Source organism: Apteryx mantelli, chromosome 30, assembly GCF_036417845.1.
Source record: "Apteryx mantelli isolate bAptMan1 chromosome 30, bAptMan1.hap1, whole genome shotgun sequence".
In the NCBI taxonomy this organism is placed as follows: Eukaryota; Metazoa; Chordata; class Aves; order Apterygiformes; family Apterygidae; genus Apteryx; species Apteryx mantelli.
The window spans coordinates 1,750,144-1,776,894 of NC_090007.1; the positions used below are offsets into that span (position 1 = coordinate 1,750,144).

General features: G+C 58.8%; 4 protein-coding genes across 6 annotated transcripts; 2 read left to right on the forward strand and 2 right to left on the reverse strand.

Annotated features, from left to right (window-relative positions):
* Positions 1 to 880: 880 nt before the first annotated feature.
* Positions 881 to 3,296, forward strand: NR2C2AP (nuclear receptor 2C2 associated protein). 2 transcript variants are annotated; one of them, XM_067312734.1, is made up of 6 exons: positions 881 to 946; positions 1,398 to 1,459; positions 1,638 to 1,728; positions 1,874 to 1,979; positions 2,516 to 2,583; positions 2,878 to 3,296. In XM_067312734.1, exons 2-6 carry the CDS (start codon positions 1,419 to 1,421, stop codon positions 2,992 to 2,994), a joined length of 423 nt encoding a protein of 140 aa, XP_067168835.1. In that variant the 5' UTR covers positions 881 to 946; positions 1,398 to 1,418; the 3' UTR covers positions 2,995 to 3,296. The 2 variants fall into 2 exon arrangements, with proteins under 2 accessions (XP_067168835.1, XP_067168836.1); XM_067312735.1 differs by lacking the exon at positions 881 to 946 and adding an exon at positions 961 to 1,089.
* A 577-nt stretch (positions 3,297 to 3,873) lies between these two features.
* On the reverse strand, positions 3,874 to 9,089 carry RFXANK (regulatory factor X associated ankyrin containing protein). 2 transcript variants are annotated; one of them, XM_067312880.1, is made up of 10 exons: positions 8,877 to 9,089; positions 8,570 to 8,748; positions 8,324 to 8,392; positions 7,509 to 7,589; positions 7,083 to 7,148; positions 6,729 to 6,829; positions 5,682 to 5,807; positions 4,951 to 5,017; positions 4,635 to 4,715; positions 3,874 to 4,251 (listed from the first exon to the last, which is right to left on the reverse strand). In XM_067312880.1, exons 2-10 carry the CDS (start codon positions 8,739 to 8,741, stop codon positions 4,193 to 4,195), a joined length of 822 nt encoding a protein of 273 aa, XP_067168981.1. In that variant the 5' UTR covers positions 8,742 to 8,748; positions 8,877 to 9,089; the 3' UTR covers positions 3,874 to 4,192. The 2 variants fall into 2 exon arrangements, with proteins under 2 accessions (XP_067168981.1, XP_067168980.1); XM_067312879.1 differs by having other exon boundaries at positions 8,570 to 8,751.
* Positions 9,090 to 9,354: 265 nt separating this feature from the next.
* Positions 9,355 to 18,826, forward strand: BORCS8 (BLOC-1 related complex subunit 8). Its single transcript, XM_067312858.1, has 5 exons — positions 9,355 to 9,404; positions 11,941 to 12,053; positions 16,680 to 16,744; positions 17,155 to 17,262; positions 18,281 to 18,826. Exons 1-5 carry the CDS (start codon positions 9,368 to 9,370, stop codon positions 18,321 to 18,323), a joined length of 366 nt encoding a protein of 121 aa, XP_067168959.1. The 5' UTR covers positions 9,355 to 9,367; the 3' UTR covers positions 18,324 to 18,826.
* Positions 18,827 to 19,044: 218 nt separating this feature from the next.
* Positions 19,045 to 25,128, reverse strand: TMEM221 (transmembrane protein 221). Its single transcript, XM_067312859.1, has 3 exons — positions 24,827 to 25,128; positions 21,227 to 21,312; positions 19,045 to 20,423 (listed from the first exon to the last, which is right to left on the reverse strand). Exons 1-3 carry the CDS (start codon positions 25,126 to 25,128, stop codon positions 19,906 to 19,908), a joined length of 906 nt encoding a protein of 301 aa, XP_067168960.1. The 3' UTR covers positions 19,045 to 19,905.
* Between the last annotated feature and the right edge of the window lie 1,623 nt (positions 25,129 to 26,751).

A 26,751-nucleotide genomic window follows, 5' to 3' on the forward strand; every position in this document is an offset into this window, starting at 1 on the left:
GAACCGGGGAGGGGCACGTTCCTAAAAACACGGGGACCACGGGCAAGTGCAAAGGCACCATCTGCCCGGGAAGGTTAATTCTAAGCAGCCGCCGCGTGCACACCCGTGTGCGCGTGTGCGTATCCCCCCTTGCACAGCTGCTCAGGCCTCCCCACTGCCAGCTGCCCCCTCGGGGACCCGCGGAGCCCGGCGCGGCATGGCACAGCTGCCGGGGGCTCTCCGTGGGCCACGCGGCCGCGCTGCCTTTGCCGAGAAGCAGCAGCGCAAAGGCAGCACCGGGGAAGCAGAGATTTCTTGGCCTTTCTCGTGCTTTGCGCTGGCGCCTTGCACCGGTGCAGGGATGCCCGTGCGCCTAGGGACGCTCCGGTGTGCCGGGATGCCCAGATGTGCGGGGATGCCCGTGCGCCTAGGGACGCTCCGGTGTGCCGGGATGCCCAGATGTGCGGGGATGCCCGTGCGTCTAGGGACGCTCCGGTGTGCCGGGATGCCCAGATGTGCAGGGATGCTCGTGCATTTAGGAATGCCCAGGAGTGCAGGGATGCTCGTGCGTTTAGGGATGCTCCGGGGTGCCTAGGGATGCGCAGGCCGTGTGCGCGGCCGCTGCAGCGGGCCGGGCCGGGCCGCCCGCACCCCCGCGCCGGGCGAGCCGCGCTCCGGTAGCGCCACCTGGAGCGTCGCTGCGGGAGGGCGCCGGGCCGAACCGGGCCGAACCGGGCCGGGCGCGGGGGGCACCGAGCCGGTGCTGCCCCCCCCCCCCCGCGCGCTGCACCCGGGCCGCGGCGCGGAGCTCGGAGCCGCCGCCCCCGGGGGGGTGGGAGGGGGGAACCGGGCGCTCCCGGACGCCTGGGTCCCCGGAGCCGGGGGCGGAGCGCTGTGCGGGGGGGGCGTTCCCGGACGCCTGGGCCCCGAGGAAGCAGTTCCGCCGCTTCCTGCGCGGCGCCGGCTGGTGAGTGCGCGGCGGCGGCGGCGGCGGCTCCGGCCCGAGGCCGCGGGGATGGGCGCGGGCCGGGATCGCGACGGCGGCCCCCGGGTGTCCCCAGCCCTGCCCGGGTCTCCCCGTCCTGCCAACGTGCTCCCAACCCTGCCCAGGTGCCCTAATCCTTCCCGGGTGCTGCCTGCCCAGGTGCTTCCAGCCCTACCTAGGTGCACCCACCCCGTCCGAGTGTCCTAACCCCATTCTGGTGTCCCCAGCCGTGCCCAGATGTCCTCAACCCTGCCCAGATGTCCTCAACCCTGCCCAGGTGCCGTCATCGCTGCCAGCATGTCCCAGCCCCGCCTAGGTGCCCCTATCCAGTCTGGGTGTCTTGACCCTGCCCGGGTGCCCCAACCCTCTCCGGGTGTCCCCAGTCGTCCCCACCACGCTTCGTGGCCGGTCCCTGACCCGTGTCTCTCCATAGGCAGCGGAGCCGCACGCCGCGATGCCCGAGGTGCCCTTGATCTGCGCTGACACTGCCGCACGGTGAGTCGAGGGGACGGCGGGCACCAGGGCGCTGGGACCGCGTCACCCACGCGGGTCCCTCTTGGGTGCCACGCGCTGCCCCCGGCTCTGCTCCCCGACCCCGGTGCACCCCGGCTCCCTGCATCGCCGTCCCCCGGCCCTGGCCCTGGCCCCGGGACGGTGACGCGTGTCCTTGCAGGGTGAGCTCCGTGCTCAACCGGGACGTGAAGCAGTTTGGGAAGAAGCACATGTTCGACGCGAACGAGGAGACATGCTGGAACTCGGACCAGGTTGGGGGACGAGGAGGGGGGGAAGCCAGAGGGTGCCAGAGCCGTGCGGGCGCTACGCAGTGGGCTGGGACGTGCCGGGGGGGCTCCGGGCTCCCAGCCCTGCGGGGACCTGGTGACCGAGCCCCGGTGTTGTTCCTGCCTTCAGGGATCGTCCCAGTGGGTCACCCTGGATTTCCCCCGCACCGTCAAGGTCTCGCGGCTCCGCATCCAGTTCCAGGGGGGATTCTCCAGCCGGCTGTGCACGCTGGAAGGTGAGGAGGTGCCTGGAGGTGCGCAGTGCTTTCCCCTCCTTTTACCCAAACCGGGATCCTGCAGTTCTTTATTGCAGAGCCCAGAGGTGTTTGGGAACTGTTCCTGAAACTCTGGAGGGGCTGAGGCCGGAGCAGAGAGGGGTGAATAGGGAGGGTCCTCCAGGACCCCTCGTTTGCAGGCTGGAAAATGCCTTGCCAGCGGCTAATCCCGATCCGTTAGATATCAAATGCGCTACAATGCCTGCGGGTTTCTGCAGCCCAAATTCAGGATGCAGGAGCTGGGCTAGGCAAGGGGGGGGCCGGGTCCTAGGTTGGACCCAGCAGACCCTTGTGTTAGGACGGGTCGCTTTGCTCCCGCGTTGCACCCGAAAGCCCAGTGAAGGGAGGCGGGAGGCAGGCAGGCGGCTGCTGGCGCTGCTCCCACCCGGCTCCCCGCAGCAAAGCCCACGCGGGGAGGTTCGTCGGGGCGGCCGAGACGGAGGCTCCCCCGGCACGCGAGCCCGCCACGCGGCTGCCTCCACCTTTGCCCTCCGCAGGCTGCAGAACGGGCGAAGAACTGGTGAAAATATCCGACTTGTACCCCGAGGACGTCAACGCCCTGCAGATATCCTTTGGCTCGCTGCGGGCTGGGCCGAACGGCTTGGCGGAGGGGTTCAAAGCCACCCGCAGCCGCGGAGGGACAGGGGCAGGCGTCTGAGCTGCAGTTTAGAGTCCGTCGCAGCTGCCCGTTGGCACTTTGCTACGGCTAAAGCAGCTTGGTGGGGCGGGAGCGAATTTGGGGAGCGGCACGCCATGTGCGAGCCCCATGGGGGCTGCCGCGGCGTCCAGCCGGCTCAGAGCAGGTCTCCCGCGTATTGCTGCATCCCTCTGCCCGTTCCCTCCTTGACGCGCTCCGCACAGCTTCCAGGTGGAAGAGACGGCGCTGGATAAGCTGAAGATCACCTTTGAGAACAGCACGGACTTCTTCGGGAGGATCGTGGTGTACCACCTCGGGGTGCTGGGCGAGAGGCTCTAGGGACCGCGGGGTGGGTCGTTCCCCGGCCGCCGGGGCCCCCGCGGCAGCCCCTCTCCGGGGGCTCTGCCGTGCGCGGGGACGCGGGACAGTGAGCCCTGCCAGCAGGGACGTGCTGGCCCCGCGTGCGCCCCGAGGTGCTGGCGGAGGGGGGACCCTGCTGCCCCGCGGGATGGCCGGCTGGCCGTGACGGAGGGACACCGGTGCAGAAACCCACGTGCCTGGACTCGCAAGCCAGCCTGGGGCCTCTGCTGTGGGACAGAGCCCAAAAAACGGGCTGAATAAATGGTTGTGGCCCCCCTGCGCCCTCCTGACTGCTCCTTGGGCAAGTGGCACCCCCAGACGGGTGCCCTCTGTGCCCAGCCCCAGGCTCCGTTCTGCTGCTTCATGATGCATCGTGTGGCTGGAGCAGGGAAGAGGAGGAGGAGCTGCCTCCCGCCGTGTGCTGCGGGGCTCTGGCGGTCTCTCGCCTACTCTAATAACCCCCAAATCCCTTCCTGGAGCAGCTGTTTGCCGGCTTGGCAGGGCTCGGCCTCGGGTTGCAGCGGGCCGGCTGCGCGGCCTGGGCCGTGCTTGTTCGTGGCTGGCAGGGCGATGCTTCCCGCGGGCGCTTGCTGGATTTTGCTCCTGCCTACGGATATTTCCCCGGCTCGCTAGCAGTGCGGTGTGTGGGGAGGGCTTGGCAAGTTCACGGGCATTGGGATGGAGCCTCACTCTTCAAAGAGACGGCTCCAGAGAGGAACACCAAGGGCTGGGCCCTCCCAGTGTCCCAAAGAGGTTGGTTGGCCCAGTGCCCCTCGCGGTTCCCTAGTAGCTGGTGCTGGGATCAAGGACCAGCTGCTGCGACCGGCGGGTGGGATGTCACAAGGCAACAGACAGGGCTCCACGTGGCTGCTTTAGAGTTTACTTCCAAAAATGCAATACCTGAATACCCGCGCACAAAGCAACTGAGCCTGGGCAGAGCAGAAACGCAGCTGCCCCAAGGAACTCGTGCCTGCGGGTGCGAGGCGCCGAGGCCGTGCCGCCCTCTGGGAGAGGCGTAAATCCGCCCAGGGCAGGCGGTTCCCTGCTTCCTCCACATGCTTCTTGCTAGAAGCATCGCTCCGCTGCCCGTTTTGGGACCGCTGGGTCAGGCCGCTGTGGTCGTGGAGGAGAGTCTGTGTCGGCCAAGAGAAGCGCTGGCGATGCAGCGCAAACCACGTCACTCCAGCCCCTTGTTCTGAAACAGCCTGAGGATGTGATTTTCGATAACCTGTTGGACTAAGGCAGGGAAGAGAAGGGAGAGAAATGAAACCCAGGGAAGCCAAGCCTTAAAAGAAGCTAGCATTGCTGCAGGTAGGACATCCCCTGGTCGGTCACCGTTTTGCTCCCGTTTTCCAGTGGGAGATAGGGAAACTGCTTTCTCCAGGGGCCTGTCCCCAGCTCCCCCGCCCCAGCCCCGTCTGCAGCACACCTCTGGTTTGGGAGGGGGAACAGGACCCACATTGATTTCTCTGGCTCAGTTTCTCTGTGCGGCAGAGCAGGGAGCTGTGGTAGAAAGTCAGGAAAAGCCCCAGGCAGGGCTGGGAGCTGGGAATTGCCTGGGCCCTTTTCCGGGGGTGGGGGGAAACGGGCTCTTTGCCAGGCACGCAGCAGACACTTGCCTTTCTTGTGTCCCAGGGCCACAGCCAGATCCATGGGGGTGTAGCCAGAATCCGCCTCCGTCGTCAGGTCGGCGCCGCGAGCTGCAAGCGGGCAGTGGAGATCAGGGCTCCCCTGCCGATGCGGCATCCCCTCCGGGGCAGGCACGGGGCAAGAGGCCCCCCGAAAGGGGCCGGCGCCCGTCCTGGGTGGGCACCCCGTGATATCCCCGGGCTGCTCGGTTTCTCCCCCCGGGTGTGTTGCGCTCTCTCTGCCCGAGGCGGTTACCAACAAGCAGCGATTTGAGGCCAAGCGCTAAGTGCGGATCTTCCCCGTTACCTAGTAGGGCCTCGACACACTTGACGTGGTTGCCGCGCACGGCGTAGAGCAGAGGGGTGCCGCCGTTCTGCAGGGAAAGGGAAGGCGCCGTCAGCGCTGGCCTCGCGGGGCCGTGCTCACCCAGCCCTTGAATTCGCAGGGCGAGTGCGTGGGAGCCACGTATCCATCGAGCTTGGCTCGGCCCTCTCCACTATCCTGCCTCATGCCGTGCTGCTCGGGACCGAGGACCCCGCTGTGCAGCCTTGGCTGTGCTGGCCCTGTTTCTCCCAGAGCGGTAGGTCCCAGAGCTGCTGGCTTCCCCTTTCCCTCCCCTCCCAGCTCCAGGCTGGGTGTTTTCTTGCAGAGCGGCTCTGCGCACATTTTATTCCCTGATTCTCTGTATGTTATACAATAACTTTGTATTATTTTAAGGACAACCTGAATTTATGAGCACAGCTTCCTTGCGGCTGGTAAAATCACCAGCATGAGCAACTGAGGAAACCATTTAAAATTATTATCCAGATTAATTTCTTTAAACAACCATGCGAGCATGCAAATGAGCACTGCAAGCCTGGGCAGCAGCTGGGAGAGAGGCTTTGCCCCTAACTCGGCCCAGAGCAGGAGACAGAGCAGCAGCAATGTGAACTCGCTGCTGTTTTTTAAAATGAGCTCTGCGGAGCCCCGTGCAGGGCTTGGTGTCACCCCCAGGGCTGGCGCGGTCCCCGTGGCAGCCTGGGCCCAGCGGCACTCACCCAGTCATAGATGTTGATGTCCACGTTCCTCTCCAGCAGCATGATGACGATGTCCGTGTAGCCGCCCATGCTGGCCAGGGACAGGGCGCTCTCCCGCTCCTTTGCCAGCGCATGGGGGTCAGCGCCCTGGGGACAGCACAGGCATTAGCCTCCCGAAGGGCGAAGGAGCCCTGCTGAGAACTGGGGTGCTCAGCGCGAGACCCGTCTTGCTGGTAGCCCCAGGAGGGCTGATCACAAAGCCGGGGCCAGCCAGCCTCGCAGCCTGCGATGCTCCGCGTCCAGGATGCTCCACTAGTAACAGCGTTAGTGGCCTCGTCTAGTTAGAGGCTTGTGCAATGGCCTGGGTCTCTTTGTTGCCGATTTCCCTAGAAAACCCACCCGGTCCTCTGAGCCCTGTTAGCTATGGACCTCTCCTGGACTTTGTTATATCCTTTATCAACGTATCACCTCACTTATTTTGGTTTCTACTTGTCTTTCTGATGATGAATTGCAGTCTTGCTGCTAATGCAGCAATGAAGCCAGTGTTTGGCCGGCGCTTATGTGGCCTGAGCACTCACTGATCTGCGGACACGTGGACGGATGCGGGACTGAGCTTTGGGAAGCGGCTGGATCCAGGATGCGAGGGGGATCTGGTTCCTGCCTGGCCCTGGGACAACCCCCAGCTGCAAGCCCAGCACTCAAGGACAATGCAGCAGTGAGTTCATTAACTGCAACACCACCTCGGCAAGCACACTTGCTGGCAGATTACAGGGCCCAAATGATAAGCCTGATCTCAAATTACCAAAAAGCAGATATTTAATTACAAACAGTTATTGCTAACTAGGAGATAAGGCTCGTTCATACTCCTGACTTAGCCCACAACCTGATGGGGAATTGCGTCCAACAGCAACTGTCTGAGCCATTAGCTCTGCAAAGGCGTCCTCCTGTTCGGTGCCACGGGAAGAGGTCAGCTGAGATGGTGTCAGGCTGCTACTGGACTTTTTGGGCAGGAGCTGGGGGCTGGGAAGTCTCCTGTTAACCTGACACTGCGTTAGCACATGCCCTTACCCATTCCAGCAGGTGACGGACTGTTTCAATCTCTCCAAAGGCAGCAGCCCAGATCAGCGGGGTGAAGCCTCTCTCATCAGGTTTATTTACCAAGTTCTCACCTGCACAAACACAGGCGAAGCATCTTACGTAGGTAGGACAAAGCCTCCTCTGCTCCCTGTCTCCCAGTAAACACAGCAAAGGCTGTAAAACTAAACCGAGGGTTTATCAAAGGCTGCGTTATGACCTGGCAGGACTCGACGTGATCTGGGGTGGAAACCCAACCTGTTGCTACTCTCCCACATCCCCTTTTGCTGCAGCAGAGACCTAACTAACACCGGGAAAAGTCTAGGCAAGGCTGAAGGAGACACGTACCTTTCCGAAGATGCTCCTTCAGCTGGCTGAGCTCACCTTGGGCAGCTAACTGGTGAATGGACAACGCTGGGGAATGGAAGGAATTAAACTGTCAGGACAAAGCGTTTCCCCAGCTCGGCACCCGCTGTCTGCAGGCAGCCTCCCTGTTCCATCCTGCCACAGTCGGACCTTCCCTGCACCTGGCAGGACTCGGGGCACCTACGAGTCCCTCCAAGTCCGGGGCGGAGGTAAATGCACAGCCCCAGGCTGTCCCCAAAAAGCCCAGTGGGTAACCAACACCCTTCCACCATTCACTGGTGGGACCAGCCAGCCATGGCAAGAGACCATCCCATGGGTGCTGCAAAATGCCAGGGTGTCAGGAGACAAGGAGGCTCTTGTCCCGCTTTCCCACGGCTGCTTCCACCCTGCGGAGCCCGCGATACTCACTGTCCAGCGTGGCGGGAAGGGCCGAGACCTCGTTGCCCCGCTGCCTGTTCGTCAGCGTGTTCGAGTGCCGCAGGGGGAAGCCTGTTCCAGAGAGAGGGGAAAGTCAGAGCACGTCTCCTTGCTACCCAGGTAGGAGGTAGGCTGTCTTGAGGCCGAGAGCTTCAAAAGCGGCCAACGGCTCACGTCAGCCTAATGTGCCTTATCTGGAGCTGTTTCCTCCTGCACCTGGTAAAAACTGAGTGCCATAAAAATGGAATTATTCCCTTGCAAGCAAAGAGGTTGGAGAGCAGGTCTGACCAGTGGGCAGGGAACAACAGCTGAACAGGGAGGATAAAACACAGCCCGAACAGCTGCCTGTGGAGAGGCACGGGCCATCGGGGCCCAGCGGGAGGCATGGATCTTGCATTAATGGCATAATCACACATGATATCGTGCCACAGGAGGCAGGCTGGGACACACTGAGGTTCATCCTTGTTTTTCCTACCCTTAAAGAGCTCCACTTGGAAATCTCAATGTGTTTCCAACAAGCATGTTACAGTTCAGTCAGGAAAGCACGTGAAAAGAGTTTGTAATCTGCAATTCCACTGCGTGGAGCTGCAGCGACCTCTCACTGCTGACACGAGTCATCAGCAAGGTCTGGATTTGGACTCGGCCTTGCCACGTTACTGCAGGGACCGGCAGCAGTAAAAGGCCTTTTTTTTTCCAGCTGCCTCCGTGGGACAAAAGGCCCCTTTGGTGGCAGATGAGCTCTCCGCCCCGGAGCGGGCCAGGGCTGCCGCCGAGGGCCCGCGAGCCCGGGGCTCTGTGATACTCACTGTCGAGGGCCGAGACCTCGGTGCTCCTCTGCCTGTCCGTCGAGGCGGTCGAGGGCTTCGGGAGAGCGCCTGCTCCACGGGCAAAACGAGGACAGCAGTTAGGGGCCGGGGGGGAGAGGCGACAGGGCGAAGCCCAGGGGCTCCGAACCCTCTCGCCCGGCGCACGGTGCCCCTCGTCCCCGGGGGCCTCCGGGATTTTTATCCACGGGTTTCCCGCTTCCCGGCCCAGTCTCCCCCAGCGCTCACCCTCCGCGCGGCCCGAGCCCCCCGGGGGGGCACCACCATCCCCCGGGTCCCCGGTGTCGCCGGTGCCGGTCAGCTCCTGCGGAGACGCTTTTCCCTCCGTGCCGCCTGCTGCCTTTCCCGGGAGCCCCCGGGTGTCGCCGCCGCCGGCGGGGGCCGCTGCTTCCCCTTCCATGGGGCGGCTGCTGCACGGGAAAAGCGTTAGAAACGGGACAGAAACGGGGACATCGCCGCCTCGGGCCGCGCCGGGCCTCGGTGCAGGCCGCGACCCCCCCCCCCCCCCGCTCCCCGGCGCGGGGCCTGGGCTCACCCCCAGCACCCTCCGGAGCCGCCGGGCCCCAGCACTTCCCCTTCCTCCGGCCTCGAGCCCCGCTGGCGGCGCTGGGGCTGGCGGCGGGGGCCCGGCCGGGGGAGGCCGCCCTGTCCCGGCCCGGCCCGGCCCGGTGCGGCCCGGGGCTCAGCGGGGTCCTGGGGGAGCCCCCGGCCCCCCCCCAACCCCGCGGCGCGACTGGGGGGGGCGGAACGGCGGGGCCGCGCGGCGGTTTCCGGCCGGGGCGGTTTGCAGAGGGCGCCGCGGGGCTGGGCGGGGCGGCGAGGGGCGGGGCCTCGCGGCGGTTTCCGGCCGGGGCGGTTTGCAGAGGGCGCCGCGGGGCTGGGCGGGGCGGCGAGGGGCGGGGCCTCGCGGCGGTTTCCGGCCGGGGCGGTTTGCAGCGGGCGCCGGCGGAAGCGGAAGTAGCGGCGGGGCGGGCGGCCGGCGGCGGCGGCGGCGGCATCATCATCATCATCATCATCATCATCATCATGGAGGAGCCTGAGATGCAGCTGAAGGTGAAGAAAGGTGAGAGCGGGCCTGGCGCCTCCGGGGCGAGTCGCGACAGGGCAGGGCAGGTCCCTGCCGTGACAGGCCGAGTCGCGACAGGGCTCTGCCGGCTGTGACAGAGCTAGTCACGACGGAGCAGGGCACGACGGGGAGCTGCAGCGACAGGCCGAGTCGCGACAGGGCTCTGCGGGCCGTACAGGACCAGTCACCGCAGGGCAGGGTGCTGCAGCGACAGGGCTCGTCGCGACAGGGCTCTGCGGGTCGTGACACGGCAGGGCAATGCAGCGACAGCACCAGGCGCGACAGGGCACTGCAGGTCGGGATAGGGGACGGCAGGCCGCGACACGGCTAGTCCCGGCGGGGCCCCCGGCGCTCCCCTTCCCGGCGCCCCCCTCTCGGGGGGATTTCGGGGCTGCCCCTCGCCGCCTGGCTGCTGCCCGGGCCTTGCCCTGTTCCCGGGGTGACGCACCGGCTTTTAGCTGCTTCTGCTGCTTTTTGGCCGTCTCGGTCCCCTGCTGTTCTCGCTGCGTTAAACCACTTGCAGCGTCGCGCTGCAGAAGCGAGGGGCTGCAGCCCGGATTAAGCCAGCGCGAGCGGGAACTGGGGAAAACACAGGAGCACGGAGCGTGCGGCCAAGGCCGGAGCCGTCCCTGTCGCGGGCTGAGCAACCCGCTGGGCTCGGGGAGGTGCTCGAAAACTTGAAAGGCGGGGAATGGGTAATAATTTTGTTAGCAATGGGGAAGTGTCCCAAGGGTGTGGATTTGGAAGTTGGAAGTTGCTGCCCCTTTTTGTACCAAGCTGCAGATCGTGCAGGGTCCTATGTCCATTAAAGTGAGGAAGAAGCAAAGAACCTCAGTAGCAGATGGTAAATAGCTATCCGCTGTGCTCGATTTACACTGATCCCAAATAGTCAGGGGCTCCTCAAGCATCAGGACTCTCGGGAAGGTGGGTTAACACTAAACGTTACCGTTGTGGGTGCCTTCCTTTCTCATGGGGTCTCGCGTGCTCGATAGCAAACATGCAGGAGGGCGTTCCTGTCTGCCAGGTGACCAGGTATGTGGCTTCCTCCTCTCCTGACTCCGCCCTTCTTTACCTGCCCAGCTGTGTGGATTCACACCTACTGCAAGAACTCGTATCTGGAAGGGAGATGGATATTGGCTGTATCAGCCCTTTTAGGATTGTGAGCTTGGAAAGATGGATATAATTATTCTCCTAAAGTTTTGCGTTTAGTCACATTTGCGTTCAAAAGGTGCGGCGTGTCCGCCAACGTAACAAAACTGCAATATCTGAACAGTCGCCACTGAAATAAAAGCTCTGGAAGAAGAGAATTGTTTTCCTTAAAATAGAAGACTCTGCAGAAGCCAGAAGGTATTCCACTGCAGCGTGATGAAAAGGCCCCCCGTTTTTGTTGTGATTAAAGGAAACCCACACCCATTATAAAAAACGAAACGATCTCTTAATTATTAGGTATTATGAGCCCTGAGCATATGCCTTGCAAATGCACAGAGAAAGAGATCAAAGCTGCAGTGTAAAACTCGGCCTGTGAAGACTGCGCTGAAACGCAGAGCACTGGTGTTCCCTTATGGAGGGTGTCAGGCAGACTGGCCCGACGCAGCGCGCGGTGTCGATAGGGAGGCTGGAGTGGAGGCAGGTGAAGAGGGTGCAGAGAGGGAAAGCGGCGTCTTCGGGGCCAGGCGGCTGGTTTGCAGCGGGTCCTGAATCGCACCCCAGCTTCCCGAGCCCTGCTGCGTGGCCACCATGTCTCCTCGGTGATGTTGTCACCTGGGGGAGGTTTCCTGAGGGGAGCAGCAGAACGAGTCCCCCACGGGGCACAGCTGAGACGCAGAGAGCAAGAGGCCCTGGGCCGGGCCGGACCTGAAAGGCTGGTAACCAGACAGGGAGCTTCCGAACCGGCACTCCGGGAGGTGTCGGGGCTGTCGGCACCCCGCCGCCCTCAGCCAGACGGGGCAGCTGTGCGGGGTGGGAATGGGAGCTAAGCTTCCCCGTCAGAGTGTGGTTGGGCTCTTCCCATCTCCTGGCTGCCTCTAGATGGGTCAGGAAGGGCCCAACGATGGGTCAAATCCGAGTGGTCCGTGATACCAGCGCAACCGGAGCTTTGATAGGACTGTTGGGATCAGTGACAGCCCGGTGTGGTTTGTCTCTGGCTGTTGCTGAGCTCGCTGCTGGTTGCACATCCTGTTATGGGGAGGCTGGAATGCAAACTGCCTGTTTAACAGGATTTTGCTTTCACGTTAACAGACTAGTTACCCAAAATATTTGGGGTTTTGTTCTGATCTCTCTTCTTTTTCTCTGGCATGTTGTGGCTTTTGAAACTTTGGGCCTTCTGTCATAAAAGCCCTGCAGGGTACTGAAGCGGTTGTGGCATGGGAGGTGTGCGGCGGGTGGTCTCTGAACCTTTCCAGCCCAGATGCCTACGGCAGGTTTCGGAGACTGCATGGGGGATGGTGCCAGTGCTTCAAGGGAGCCTTTGCAGTCCTGTGTTCCTCCCTGTTTCTCCCCACTTTCCCTAACTCGGTTGTTTTTCTTGTTGCAGTTACGGACAAATTCACCGAGAGCATGTATGTCCTGGCCAACGAGCCGTCCGTGGCGCTGTACCGGCTGCAGGAGCACGTGAGGAGATCCCTTCCCGAGCTTGCGCAGCACAAGGTGAGTCCCGCTTCGGCTGGGCATGAGAAAGAGTCGGACACAGGCTGCTTTCCTGAGCTGGCCGGTTGTGCCCGTTTCACCCGCCTCCAGGCGGGGGGAGGGAGGAAATCGCCCATCGGGGCGCAGGCAGCGGGCAGGCAAGCGAGGTGTGCTTGGGACCCGCGGTCCAGCCGAGCTGGAGGAATGAGGTGACTTTGCAAGTTCACCTGCAGATGTGAGAAAAGAATTGGGGAGTTGGACTGCTCCCTGTGCTCTCGCCACTGGACTTGAGCACAGAGACAAAGAAATAAGTAGTCTGTCTTGTATGGGGGAAGAGGGGGGAAGGAGGGAGATGTTAAATCTTATTACCCCAGCTACACTGCGAGGTTTTTATTTCCTACATAAAATAAGGAGGAGGGTGAAGAAACAAGTGAAAAGAGCCCACAAGAGGCAAAGCAGGATAATGAATCGCGTCTCACAGCTGTGTTCCTACTTTCCTCCAGAGCACGGAGCACAGGCACTTTAATGCCAGCCTTGTTGTCCTTCTTCCTTTCCTGCCAGTCATGATTCATTAGGAGTGATGTCTCATGAATAGATTACTGCTTCATGTCTATGCTAATGCACTGTCGGGCCCCATTTTTCACCTTTGCTTTACAGCCCTAGTTTCCAAATTAACCTGGATTGTGACACTTTATTATTCAATTATTTATTAACATTTTGTATACGTGCCTGTGTGCAATGGTAGGTGTATAGAGATGTATGTGTATGTATAGCACGTGCTGATATGATTGCATCACTGGGATACAGGAGGTTTGTAATATTATTCCTGAGCTGTCACTTGCTTTGATTTAATCAGAATAGTCCCAATTTCAGGGAATGTGTCCAGAACAAAAGGAAATTGAGCAAATTGTATGACAAGTCATGCAGAGGGAAGAGATCAGTTTCCATCACGGAACAGTTTGTAACGGGGATGGGGGCGAGGGGCAGCACAGAAGTGCTAATGGAAACGACAGCTCGGTGAATGCACCGGACACGGAACGTGTTGCTAGGCAGTAGGGTGTGTGCTTGGCAAGAGCTTTCAAAATCTTTGATTCTCTCCTTTTTCCTGCTAGGCAGGCTTGTCTTCTCAGTTATTTGTAGTGCTTTGTGACCTCCCTGAGTCAGCTAAGTTCATTTCCTGGCGGCTGCCATCCCAGAGAATCCTCCTTTCTTAGACAAAATTGCTGCTGGTTTTGCTTCCTCCCTGTGAGAAAGGAGGTCATGTCTTCCTGGGGATTCCAGCAGCGAGTGCGAGGGCCCTGTACATCCCTGTGTGACTGCAGCCGTCACGAGCATCAGATGCTTTTGGTCTTTGATGCCTTCCTGTTCAAGCCAGCCCTCGCTGGGGTGGTGATTGCCCTCAAACACGAGAAAGAGGTCTCCCTGCAGTGGCAGTGGGTGTCAAGGCAAAGGTGAACTAGCTGTACGGTGCTCTCTGCCCCACGGCCACAGCCAGCAGGGCACTGCCCCAGCGCTGCTCCACTGGCTGTTTGCTTCTCCAGTGTTAGGAAGCGTTTCCTGATGCTTGCTCTGAGTTTCTGTACCTGCTGCTGTTTAAGTCCATTTCTTTTTGCCCAAACCATGGGCACCTTCAGCTTCTTAAACAATTTTCTGGTTCCTGCCTGCTTGTTTAATGGTGCACTGATGTGGCAAGAGCTGAGAGAAAATGGAAGGAAAACTACTTGTTGCAGCTGAAACAGCAGATCCAGAGCTGCTGCTAGTGACTTTTCTCCCAGCTTCATCAGCTCTAAAGCTCAGTTCTTCCAAGGCTGCAGGATCGTGTTTGGGAGCACGTTCTCCTCCCTGCCAGGCCCTGGTCGTAACTGTGAGGGTTAAACATAACTCGGCTAGATGGGCATCCTGACTGCACTGCCAGTCGATAACCTGACCACGAGCCCCCGTTATCTCTGTTGTCCTTGATCTCATTCTCATTCTATCCGTTTCATGCATTGGTGTTTGCGATGAACAGGTTGGGCCTGTCAAGCTCTTGCGCCCAGGCAGCCAAACCCCCAGGAGAGAGGGATGGGCTCGGGGCCCTGACAAGGCCATCGGCACTGCAGAGCGTTCAATTAGATGGGGATGGATATTTTGGGTCGCTCTGCCAGAGCCCATCGGCTCTGTGGCAAGACACTGGAACGGGAGGGTGTCAGCAGGGCTCTGCACCGTGAAAGTGCTGTCAGGTTTTATCTAGATCAGAACAAAGGCATTAAACAGAGGTGGTTTTAATTCTTCGGAATGGAAAAGAAGAAACAGGAACATTCTGTGTGGATCCATTCTCATGTAATTTAGTCCCAAGATGAAGGTGATGTATAAAAGGAAACAAGATTTATTGGTGGTTTCCAGCTTTCCTTGGCCCATGCAGCAACTTCATCTCTGGCTGGCAGAGTTCTACTAAGACACAATCTTTGAAATTCCCAAAGGGCTTAAACCTAGGAAAAACTGGGAGGGAGGGGCAGAAAAAGTTTATGCAAGGAAAAGGTCACCTCCATGCCCTTACAACAAGCAACTTTCTTTGATTTGATTTAAAATAATCTTAATACCTTCTTCACCATCTCAAACTCTCCAGGCGGATTTACCGCCTCGCTGATAAGATGCAGCACGATGCAAGGCCCTGGCTGCCTCCATGTGTCTTAGCAGTGCTGCTAAGCCCTGCTCCCGCCCTGCACGAAGCAGCCTTTCTGCATTTCCCCTGATCTTTTGAGAACTTATATCTCCCCATTAATTTACTGTTGAGCAACAGTAATACATCATTAGTGCTACTGTGTATTAATAGCTGGCTTTAGCTATTTAACAGCATCCAAGGACATGTCCTGGGAATTTGAAGAAAGGACATCACGAAAAGATTAAGAAGTCAGGAGCTCTAGGGAAAGACTCTTGTTCCTAATTAAGGGCATGAAAATCCCAGGAAGTGGTGGAAATGCTGGGAATGGACATCACTGGCTCTGATACAGGATAATGATTAAGATCTACTGGTGTTCAGAAACTCCAGGGCCAAAGGAAAACTGCTGTTGTACCAGACTGGCTTTATCATCTCCACCACTTTTTCACAGGAACTTTGCAGCCATCTGTCTCCAGCTTTCCAGCTCTGCCTCTGTGCCCTCATCCTGTGCTGGGTTTTGCAAGCTGACGATCGGTGCTTTGAATTATCCAGAAACTGCCTTGCTGCTGGAGGGAATGGGATGGATAATTCATTAGCTGGAGTCTCCTTCCCTTTGTGGGTCAAATCCCTCTTTCACCAGAGCAGTAGGCAAGTGCTGCGCTGGTGACACATGTGACTGAGCCAGTGTGATGCCAGGCTCCTAAAGATCGCCAGAGATCTGCTGGCACCTCTTGGAGAGAACAGGGTGAGAAGCTGCGGGAAGATCCCTGCTTCTTTTGCAGCTACCTCCACTAGCAGAGTGTGTTCTCAGCAACCGATATGGTCCTGTAAAACGTGACTGGACTTTGGGATGGGCGTGGACCCTGGAGGACAGTGTGTGGGGTTGTGAGTCCTGGACCCTCTGCTGCAGAGAACTGCCCAGAGTTGCATGCAGAGACTTGTTTCTTTTGTAGTTTAAAGCTATGTGGTCAAGTGTCCCGATGCAGGACAGGCTTTGAACAGCAGAAGGGATTTTGGATGCAGTCCAAGCTCTTACCAGACCTCCTTCAGTCACAAAAAGAGGCCCTTGGATTTCCTCTGGCCTGTAACTAGAGTCGGCAGAATAGACTTGAGAATTAGCTCCCATGAGAACATATTTTAAAGAGCGCCTGAACTACTTAAGGACTTTTTCAAAAGTTATCTATTGAGCTACACCTCTGAGTTCAGCTGTGTTTTCATTGTGATTTGTGCATTCGTTTGGTTTTCCCTTTCCATGGACCTGCCGTGTACAATTATCTCCCGTGCCAGAATTGGCTGCGTGTAGTTCTGCTTGAGTCTGTGTGAAGTTTACAGGGCTCCTTGTAATCCCTTGAAAGGAAAGGCACTCTGGATGTTCTCATTATTAAATGCTGACTATTACTTGGGATCAGACAGCCAGAGTTTCAGAGCAGACTGGAGGACAGGGAAGCCTGCGGTTGTGAAAATGCTTATGAGAGAGGGAACTTTTAGTGCTGCGAAAGAAGCTGTTCTACCTGGCTTTGCATGCGAGACTGAGGACTGGACTCGCCAGGAGCTGCGTTAGTTCTGATCAGCTGCCTTGCGTGACCAGACGCCAGGCGAGCTGAATGCTTTGAAATTTCCAGCCGGTCCGTTACACTCAGTTTAGCTGCTGGTTGCTAGGAGCCTGTCGTGCCTTTGCTCTCGGCTGGCTCATGGGCACATCTACAACCAAGGGGAATTTTGCTAGAGCATCCAAAGCATTGGCCCGAAGCAGTAGCACTTCCAGAAATACACACAATGAATGTTTCTTTTAAATACTAGTGCATGGCACTCGGAGCCCAGAGCATGTCACAAGCTGTCAAGTGGGAGACAGAGTCCAAGTGCAATTTCCTGTGAAAAGCAGCCGCAGCCCTTATTTGGGCAGGGCCGGCAGAGCGTATCTCGAGGGCTGCACTGCTGAAGACAGCGTCTGTCTAGTGTGCACCTAACGATGCCTCGTTCTCATTCCCTGTTCTGTGATCTGCTTTCAGTCTGACATGCAGAGCTGGGAGGAGCAAAGCCAAGGAGCGATCTACACCGTGGAGTACGCCTGCAGGTACAGGAGACCCTTCCGAGGAGCGGGCACAGGCTTTGCAAGTGTGGTAGAAGCACCGCAGAGGCCGTCCGTGCCTCCCTGCTGCTTGCCTGGTGTTGGCCGGGGAGAGAGCATGGTCGGAGTGGAAGTGTGTCAGCGTGAGGCAGTTCTCTCTGAACTGTTACCGTGAAACTTGGCCGCTTCACTTCGGTTAGCGTGCCAGCTCTCCCCACACGTGTGCAGTGCAGACCTGCCAATCTCCTGCAGTAAATCAACCCACTAGCTAGTGTCTGAAGATGCAAAACACCGTATAAAGCTGAGGCTTCTTATTAACAGTACCCTCATGCTGGGGTGTGTGTACACTAAAAGTGATGCCCATGAAAGTATTAATCAGTCCTCCTTCTCCCTCCCTCCCCCTCTCTCTCTTTCAGTGCCATAAAGAACATGACTGACAGCAGCGTGTATTTCAAGAGCATTGACAGTCTGCTCAAACACGCCATAGCCATGAAGGATCAGCTGAACTCTGCTCAGGGCCGCAGGTAGCAAGGGATGTGTGACACTGACTTTCCATTACTGCCCTACCTGTTTATCTGAACGACCTGTTATTCTGGCTGACGGAGGCTTTGGTGATGTAACGCAGCCCAGTACAAATAAGCCAAGCAGCTATCTCAGTAATGTGATTCCACACTTATTTAAAGAATACGCTGCTTGCTTTCCAGTGAGTCTCTGGTTTTGTTTGCCTTGGGAAGCAAATAATCTTGTTTACAAAAGGATAACTGCAAAATAATTTATTTCCTTATTTGAAAAGGGATGTTTGTTTGTTTTTGTAATACGCTAGATGTTTGTCATGTCAAAGGCATTTGGAGTGTGATGGTGTCACTGAGATGGAGCAGGACAGAGGCTGCGTTTGGTGCTGTTCTTTGTCGTGTATGTGGCTCTCTGTGGGGAGAGTCCCAGAAAGATCTGGAGAGATAAGTGGTGCTGACAGATGTAGCAGAAAGATGATGCATTTTCATATGTTTGCAGTTGAGCTACAGCTACTAAAACATCTTCTAGCAGATGGTCTGAGTCTAGTGTATTTGTCTCTCCTAAAAGCTTTCTTGGTATTGGAGCCTGCCTGTGTGGGAGTGAGAAACTTCCAAATGCCCATGCTCCCCACTAACAGCTTTGAATGTTCATCCCTGAAAAACCACCACAGCAAACAGGGTGCCTCTGTCTCTGCAGAATGACTCTGTTTTAGACATTCGTGGTACAGGTTCCATATTCTCCTAATTCCTCATGTGGCAGGGTCACACTCAGTTCAGCCCAACAGAGAATTCCTAGTGGCGCTTGCGTGCGGTGTGGCTGTGAAGACTGCTTTCTCGACGCCCACGGAGGCTGGCGTATGCTGCTTTGCAGTCTGCACGCCCATGGCTGTCCATAAGCTGTGCTTGTCTAAGCTGCTCTCGTGCTGCAAGCAGTGAGGTTTTATTTGAGGGAGCCCCCGGTTCTTCACATTCCCACAGCTGCTGACGTCCTTCCTGCCTGCTGGACGTGACTGTCTCTTTCTTTTTACAGCACTGTTGCCCAACAAGCCAGGAATCCTCCAGCCAGTTCCTGATTTCAGACAAGACTGGCCATCCTCTGCCTTGTCCTGAGTGCAGCTCCGTGTTCTCCAGCCGCCTGGAGGAGGGAGAAACCTGCTCAATCAGTGAAACTGCGCGGATGCCTCTGCCTGCCCTCTCCATTTCAAATACCAAGGTGCTGTACCTGAGCAGGCCTATCCTGCTGCTGGGGTCAGGCCTGCTTTTGGGGATGTTTTAGGGAGCAGCTGTGTCCCTCTTTAGAGCACTTTGCAAAAGGGAGATGAGATTGTTCTGCATTTGTCCTGTCCTGTTCTTTTTTTGATGGCAGACTGCTATGAGGCATTTTTCTGTCTACCTCTTGGTTACAGAAACATCTCAGAAAAACTAGGTCTTGCTTTCAGTATTTTGTTGAGGACTATGTAAAAAGACTTGAAATAGGCACACTTCAGCCTTGTTCAGGAGGCATTCTGCAAGGAGAGTTTTTCATGTGTTTGCCAGAGAGTTGCTGAGTTTGGTTTTAGTGAGAACAATAAAAAGAAAAAACAAGAAAGTCCTGTCTAAAGCTTTTCCCTCTTGCTCACTTGGGCTGGGGGGGTCTTGGAGCCTGCTGCCTCTGTGTGTTTCAAAGGGCAGGGAGCAAAACAAAGACATGCAGATTTAGAGCTTTTCAAGAGAAAAAGAAACTGTCCTGCTCTTCAAAAAAAATTTGGACGTTCTTCATCCCTTGTCAAACAGTGGAAAGCAGAGCTGTACACATAGTTTGGAGATCACTTGAAAAGCGATGTAACTTCAATGTTAATCTTTCCTTGGAACCAACAACTCTGCTCTGCTGAAGAATTTAATAAGGATGCGGTTTTCTTGGGCTGTGGAGGAAAGTGGAGAAAAGACCCTGAAATCATAGAAAGATGCTTAGCCTGGACTCTCCAAAGCCCAGTAAATAACACACAGCAGTGCTCAACCCAGTTCCCCCCAAAAGTACTCTGTTTTGTAGTCATGGGTTGTGCTCAGGATTACAGGTGTATTATCAGAATAATAATTTAGGAGGTTAGAGGAGATCTGCGTGGGTCAGTGACCTCCCTTTGCTCCCTGAAATGCTTTACTGATTGCCGAATGACCAGGAACTGTTGCCAGACCGGGATTGTGAGTCACCAGCAAAGCGTCACATCAGAGCAGGGCTGCAGTAACGGAGTGAGTTGACCCCGCTTGTGTTTCACAAAAACAAGCTCTGCCTTTAGTACTTGCGCTTTCTGGCAGGAGGCACTGGGGGCTCAGGACAGATGGCTGAGCACTTTTGGGTTTCAGTGGAGGCTGCATCTTCTCAGTAAAAGAAGTGGAAAAACATCAGGCCGTAGCTGCACAGACTTGTCTTCCGTGGCTCTGCCCGCTCTCTGAGCTCACCAGGCAGGTTAATGTAGCCAGACTGGGGAGAGAACCAAAGTCTCTTCCTCCACACGGGAGGGCGGAGGATGGAAAAGCAGTCATCCCCCTGTCTGATGAGGCTCCTCGACATGTGGGTTCTGACATGATCTATGTTAAGCTCTAAATAGAAATGCAGATCTTGGCCCTGCTGCTACAGCTGCCTTCTGATGAGCTGGAGCAAAATGGTCCCATTTCCACTCACACCAGAGTTGAATCCTTCCCCGAGGCTGCAGGTTTCCGTGACAGTATATTCTTCATCTCCTGGGTGACGCCGTTCCAGGGCTTGCTCTGTGCCTGCAGCAGGCCTGACTCAGCCGACAGCGTCCTGTGCGTTCGGGGCAGGTTGTAGCTCTCCTTCTCAGAGCGAGGCCTGGGGCTCCCTGAGGAGGTGAGGTTGCTGCTGGCCGTGGAGTCCAGCTGGGATTTACGCTCCAGGAAAGGAGGGAAGGAAAATTCCCGGTGGATCTCGGGCCGGGGCCGGGGTGCAGCCACATTCTTGTTGTTCGGATCATTGGCGGAGGCTTCGTCACATTGAGCAGAGTCGTTCTCGTAGAGGGTGTGAGAGACCTCGGAGTGGCTGCGACGTGAAACCTGGGATGCCCGTACCAGGGCGTGCGTCACCGTGATCAACAGGACAATGATGCCGGAGGAGAGAATACAGGCGCTGGCAATGCCAGCTTCGAGTTCGAACAGCAGCAGCATGTAGATGGCAAGAGCTGGAAGGAAGGGAGAGTGTAATATAGCTTGGGAAACCTGAAGGACTGAAGTGATGCATTTGTCCTGCAAAATTCAGGCCCGAGAAATTGCCTAGCAAAGGCTGGTCATGAGAAACAGAAAGAGGAGACGTGCTCCGCTCTGGGACCGCTCTCAGTGCGAAGGCTTGTGCTGGGGAGCCCTTGTGCCTTGGAGCTCCCTCCCCACAGCCCGCAGGGCGTTCACAGCAGTAAAGCCTATTTCCAAACCACCTCGCAGGTTTGCTCTGTTCCCCCTGACCTTCACCTTTGCAAATGCCGCCTGCTACCAGGGCCCTCAGCCCCACGTCGATACCGCGGCCTCTGTGCTGTCGAGCTGAGCAACACAGCCTTTCCCTAGCCCAGCCACCTCCTGTCGGCAGCCAGGCACCAGCACTTCGCCCTCCAGCAGGATGTGCCCCTTGGGGCATCGGCATTATTTATCCACAGGTGAGTGGGAGCTGGGGTGAGACCAGAACCGAGCCAGGCTCCCGTGGGGGTGCTGCTAAGCCTCTACCCTTCGCTCGACCTCGTGGGACAGGGTCTGTCTGCTTCAAAGCTGATAGACTCGCGCTTTGCACCCCCCAGCAGAGCGAGGGGCATCTGCACTGCTGCAGTGAGTTGGTGAAAAACATTTGCAAAACAAACTTGATTGTAAGTAGAAACTCGGCATCTCCTGAACACTTGGCAATGAGTGTGGGACGTGTGTCCTGGGGTGACAACGCACAGTCCCTGCTGGGCCAAGCTCAGGCTGGGCTGGGCTGTGCTGGCAGGGAACGGGCACTTGCCTGTTAGATAGACTGAGACCCCACAGCAGAACAAGCCGATGGCAGTGTGGCGAACCGTCCGGCTGTCCAGGAGGAACCAATCTGCCCTGCAAAACAGGTGAGAAAAATACTTTGCCAGCTGGCTCTGGTGGGTGAGACAGCTTGAGGTAGTCTCCTGGCCCTGGTGTCAGCACACAGAAGTGTGTGATGCCCTGGTCCCTGCTGAGGACCCAAAACACTTCAGCTCTGCATAGCTAACGGATTCACAAGCACATGGACCTCTGCTGAATTGGGGGATCCCCCCCCCACCCCCGGCTGCTGGTTCGCACACCTCTGGGCCGGTTGACTTTCTGTCCCTCTCTGGAATAGGAGAAGACTTTAAGATCACTTGAATTTTGAAACCTTTCCTGCCTGGTTCTAGCTCTGTTTTGGAAACCAGGTGCTGGGGAGAGGGAGAGATGGCTCAGGGCTATTTGCAGGTGATTATTGCAGGGACTGAAGAGCAAGCAAGGAACAAAACGGAGGCAAGTCAAGTCCTCTCCCCTTTTAAGAAAAGAATGGAAAGTAAAGTGCTGGTGCACTGGATTAAGCAAGGCCAAGTTGCGTTTTCAGTGTTGGGATTGGATTTCTTTGCTCAGCTCGGATTCCAGGCCTTTTGTTCGGATGTGGTTTGGTGTTTGAATTGTGCATAAAACACATCAAAAGACCAGTCCCTTTCCAGCAGGGCCTTTGTCTCGCTTGCGGCACCGCAGCGCCTGGCCCCTGCGCCCGGCCGCGGTGCCGCGCTCTTTCTGCGGGCGCAGTCCCTGCACAGAGGCTGAAAAGCGCCTGATAGCTCTGCTCGTCCAGCTGCTTGAGCACGTTCCCCTCTTCGGAGCCAAACTGACCTGGCAAACCTCTGTGCTCGCCTCACTGGGCTTCGGAGGCCGTTGCCACCAAAGGCTGCCTTTGCTAATTGGGAGAGCGGGACGTGGTCGTTAGGGGACGTGGCGCAGTGGGGACGGGGTGAAGGTCGGAGGAGCGATGCCAAGCGACTGCGGGTGGCAGACAAGCACCCTGAGAGATGCTGGTGGGACTGTGATGTTGGGAAGCTGCAAACTGTCCCTGGAAATGACTGCCTTGGGGGGCTGGAGGTGCATGGGGCTTTGCTGGCCCTGCTGGGCACCTCCAAAGGCCCCAGAGAGTAACGGGGAAGTGTGTGGGGGGGGGTTGGAAACGACTGCCTGGGCAGCAGCACGGACAGTCCTCCGGGCAGGACCGGCCCTCGCGTTGCTCCCCTGCAGCAGCCGGCTCTCCCCCTCTCTGGGATGAATTAGGCGTCCGAGGGATGCACGTCCCCGTCTCCCCCCGGCTTGCGCGGGGAGCCTGCCGCCAGGAGCCGTTAATAGACCCTGGCCCCGCTCCTGTTCCTCGCTGCCCGGCGGCGAAGAGCAGCCACTTTGTTTTATTAATTACCTGAGCCGGGGCGGGGGGGGATTAGCGGGGAGGGGAAGGACTTTGTTCGGAGCTGGCTCCCACCGCCGAGCGCGGCGCTGAGAAGCAGGGCGGTAATTCACTGTGACAGGCCCAACGTGGGAAAGGTCCTGGGGACGTGAGCGGCTCCCTAATGAAACCGGAGCCCAGTGGGGCCGGGCCAGCTCAGCCGCGGGGGGACGGCAGCGAGCGGCGGCGCGGGGGAGAGGGACCGGGCAGCCCCCTTAGCCCCTCCGTGCTGCCAGCGCTATAGCATATACATCCTGCCGGCTCCCCCTGTCCGAGGCGCCGAGTGCTGCCCGCAAATGAAATTTCCCCCCTTGCAAGAACCTGCCCTTTTCCTGCCAAACGCGAGTGTGACCCTCAGGTCACAGCTGGGGAAACTGAGGCACGGCAAAACTCAGTGATCTGCCCGAGACCAGCAAGAGCATGATGCTGGGACGGGAACCCAAGGCTCCTGCCTATCGAAGCCAGCCCAAAAGAGCTTTGCAGGGATGCACAGGAATATTATTTAAAATCAGATTGCTTGGGAACGGCGAGAGGCGCTCGCGGGGCTTTGCTGCTGTGCGATGGCTGCGCTGACCCGCGAGTCCTTGAGCAAGTCACCGCTCTCCGAAGTGCGGCCCTGTCCCGCGGCCAGCACGCTTGGTCTCTACACGTGTGACTTTGCATTCAGCTGCCTAATTAGTTGCTTGTCCTGTTTCGCACTTAGGGGTTTCAAAGATGAACTTCACAACTTTGATTTGGGCTGTAAAATGCTCATTTTCAACACCAGATCTAGGACAAGTTTACAGCTGATTGGGAATTTTCTGCTATCATGGTCTTCCAGCAGAAGCTCAGCTCCCACAAAGAGCAAAATTTAGTATGGGAATTTTTGGTTTTGCAAAAATATTTTGCTCTCCTTTGTTAATGAGCACACTAAGCATCGTCTTCGCTTGGAAGATGCTGAGATGAGACATTTCTCATTTGCTGGAGTGCCTCCAGATGTCATACTCCATACGGAGCATTATGCATTAAAGGTTTTGTCTGATTAGGGGCAAAACCAAATGCTGAAACACTGTAATTTCCTCTAAATGAGTTCTGACTTGCTGAAGTCAGAGTGGTCCCAAAATGGTCCCGTGGGGGCCATCACATGAGCTACATTGAGGGACCTCCACATACAGAGCAGTTTCCACATTTAAACCCATTCATTTGCAAGTTGCTTTTCTCTTTGAGCGCAGGTGAGGAGCTGGCGCCGGGCCCGGGCCAGCCCCGGCAGAGAAGCCGCCAGCCCAGCTCTCGGCAGAAGGAGGAGAGAGGGACTGTTTCAGAAACATTTTTGCAAGTGTAAATGTGCTAGTAATGATTAAGTCAACACATGTCTTAGGGTTAATGATTTCAGGCCTAGAGTCGTTTTGTGCTGTGCGAGTCGCCTTTGAAATCGCCCCAGCAGCGACCCGAAGCGCCCGGCTCTCCCGCTGCCGAGGGAGAGGACTCGGGATGGCTCCTGGGTGCTGCGACGCCTTGCCAGGACTTTCTCCTGCTTTCCGGAAAGTTTGCTCGCAAGGGGCCATGCCCATGGCGAACGTCTCCTCGAGGCCTGGATCCCTGCAGCGAGAGCGATGCCCTGCTTTGGCCCCGCAGCCGAATATGGGTGCAGGCTCCCTGCGCCCCGGACCCCCGCGGTAGTGGTTAAGCTCCTTGCATCTCCCTCGAGCTGCTGCTTCCCGTTTGCAGGGGGATGCAGCGACTGGGGGAGCTCGGAGCAGAGGCTGGATCTCGGGGCCCGTTGCAGGAGAGCGCATGGGGCTGGCAGGGCTGTGTGAGAGCCCCCATGGCGGGGACAGCACCCTGCAAGGGCGGCCTGGCCCTGCGGGAGCTGTGGCACCCTGCACCCCTGGCCCTCGACCCTCTGCACCCCTCCAAGCCCTTCTGCACCCCGCCAGGCCCCCGACACCCTCCCTCCCCTGCGCATCCCTTCCCCTGCGGCCCCCCAAGAGCCCCGGAGGTCCGCGGCTTCCAGTGCCCACGACCCCTTGGATGCTCCCCTGCACCCCCCCAGCCACCCCGATGCCCCAGAGCACCCCAGTATCCCCGGCCCCCTCGGCCCCCGGTGCCCCCCACATCCCCCTGCCTCACCCCAGCCCCCGGAGCCCCCCCAGCTCTCACCGCTCGGGCCCGGGCTGTCCCCGGCACAGCTCGGTGCTGAAGTAGCCGTGGAGGAGGCAGAGCAGGAGGCAGCTCACGTTGAGCACCAGGCAGAGCGCGGCCAGCACGGCCGAGACCGGCAGCAGCACGGCGGCCGCCGGCGGCGGCAGCGCCCCGCTCCCGGGACCGGGACCGGGACCGGGGCCGGTCCGACCCGCCGGCAGCTGGAAGATGAGGCTGGAGGCGAGCAGGGCCATGGCTGCGGCCAGCGTGCCGAAGAGCAGGAGCACCGTGAGGGCCCGCTGCGGGTAGCCGGCGGGCATGGCGGGGCCGCACCGGGGGGCACCGCGCCGGGAGGCGGGTGCCTCCCTCGGGGCGCCCCGCTGCCGGGCCGGCACCGGCACCGGGAGACCCGCTCCGGGCGGCGAAAGTTGCTCCCGCTCGGCCGGCGCCTCCCTCCGGGCCCCGCAGCCTGGCCGGGGCGGGACGGTCCTGCCCCCCGGGGACGGTCCTGCCCCCCAGAGCCGGTCCTGCCCCCTGGGACCGGTCCTGCCCCCCGGGGCCGGTCCTGCCCCCTGGGACCGGTCCTGCCCCCCAGAGCCGGTCCTGCCCCCCGGGGCCGGTCCTGCCTCCCCGGGGCCGGTCCTGCCCCCCAGAGCCGGTCCTGCCTCCCCGGGGCCGGTCCTGCCCCCTGGGACCGGTCCTGCCCCCCCGGTCCTGCCTCTCACCGCGGGGGGCTGGAGCCGAGCGGCCGCCCCGGGCCGGTTCCCCCCTCCGGGACACCCGGACCCGGGGGTTTGCGCCTGCCCCGAGGGGGTCCCCCAGCACCGGGAGCCTCGCTGCCGCGGCTGCGGCGCTTCTTGGGGTCTGGGGGCTGTAGGAAAGCAGCAGGGCTGGGGGGGAGCTCCAAGGAGCCGCCGGGCAGACAGACGGATGCGTGGATGCACGGTGGGTACCGCAGCTGCGAAGGCTGCGCCGAGCATCGTGTCCCGCCAGCTGCCCTCCGCTCTCAGCCACGGCCTGAGCCTCCTTGCAGCCCTCTCCGCTTCCCTCCGGGCTGTCGCCTCATCCCTGTGCTTTTCCCACGCTGCCACAGCCAGCCCAGACTTCCTGCTCGGTGGGAAAATGCTCCGAGTTGGCCGGGAGCTGGGATCAGCCCCGTTAGCGTAACCCTGGTCCAGGTTTGACGTTTCTGCCTGGGTATAGACAGCCGCGAGTGGGGCACAGGGGGACCCTTGGGGCCAGGCCAGGGCCACTACGATGGCCTAATCCTGCTTCCCCTGGGACAGATGCCTTCAGCCTCCACCTGCTGCTGGACATCCTCGTCCAGGCTGGCATCAACACCCACAGTACATCCCTGCGAAGCTGAGAAGCAACCAGCAAGGCACTGGCTTGCTGTCAGCCCACAGCCCCTGGAGCCAACACAGCTTTGCTATATCTTATAAATACTGCTGGGAAGCGGTGGTGCCTTTTCCCTTGGGAATGGCCCTGCCGGAGGGTCGCCCTCCGCAGCACTCTTCCTCACGGGGCTCTTGCTGTGGCGAGGCCAGGGGCGTACAGACCCCGGCCCGCGTGCCCTCCGCTGGGAAGACTGGCTGCTACCTTGGGAAAATTCAGTCTGTAACTCCCCTGCTGCCTTGGGAAAGACACTGCGCCTTGGGAGCAGTGGGGAAACTGAGGCAGAGTTAGAGCTGGGGCTGGATCCTGGCAGAGTTTGGCCTACTCAGACACCAGCTCTGCACGGGGAAGAGCTCAAGCTCTCCAGCCCCGGAACAGCAACTCCCCCCCGCGCTTGAGATGAGGGGGCACCGGGGCCAGACCTTTCCGTGCACATCCCGGGCAATGTGCCAGGGGCGGGCGGCCGGGGACTTGGGGCAACGCTGACTCCTCCAGCCTGGGATCATCAGGGCTGGGGCCGTGCCAACATCCTGGGCTGGGATCTGGCT

Bases quoted from the DNA above. Each gene is read 5' to 3' on its own strand.
- NR2C2AP (XM_067312734.1), top strand. From the start codon at position 1,419: ATGCCCGAGGTGCCCTTGATCTGCGCTGACACTGCCGCACG. The intron at 1,460-1,637 runs GTGAGTCGAGGG...GTGTCCTTGCAG, and splicing joins TGCGCTGACACTGCCGCACG to GGTGAGCTCCGTGCTCAACC. The intron at 1,980-2,515 runs GTGAGGAGGTGC...TGCCCTCCGCAG, and splicing joins CCGGCTGTGCACGCTGGAAG to GCTGCAGAACGGGCGAAGAA.
- RFXANK (XM_067312880.1), bottom strand. From the start codon at position 8,741: ATGGAAGGGGAAGCAGCGGCCCCCGCCGGCGGCGGCGACACCCGGGGG. The intron at 5,808-6,728 runs GTAAGGGCATGT...TGCTGTCCCCAG, and splicing joins TCCGTCACCTGCTGGAATGG to GGCGCTGACCCCCATGCGCT. The intron at 4,252-4,634 runs GCAAGTGTCTGC...TCCCTGCCTTAG, and splicing joins GGCCCTGGGACACAAGAAAG to TCCAACAGGTTATCGAAAAT.
- BORCS8 (XM_067312858.1), top strand. From the start codon at position 9,368: ATGGAGGAGCCTGAGATGCAGCTGAAGGTGAAGAAAG. The intron at 16,745-17,154 runs GTACAGGAGACC...TCTCTCTTTCAG, and splicing joins ACCGTGGAGTACGCCTGCAG to TGCCATAAAGAACATGACTG. The intron at 17,263-18,280 runs GTAGCAAGGGAT...TTCTTTTTACAG, and splicing joins AACTCTGCTCAGGGCCGCAG to CACTGTTGCCCAACAAGCCA.
- TMEM221 (XM_067312859.1), bottom strand. From the start codon at position 25,128: ATGCCCGCCGGCTACCCGCAGCGGGCCCTCACGGTGCTCCTGCTCTTC. The intron at 21,313-24,826 runs GTGAGAGCTGGG...CCTGTTTTGCAG, and splicing joins GGACAGCCCGGGCCCGAGCG to GGCAGATTGGTTCCTCCTGG. The intron at 20,424-21,226 runs GCAAGTGCCCGT...CCTTCCTTCCAG, and splicing joins GGTCTCAGTCTATCTAACAG to CTCTTGCCATCTACATGCTG.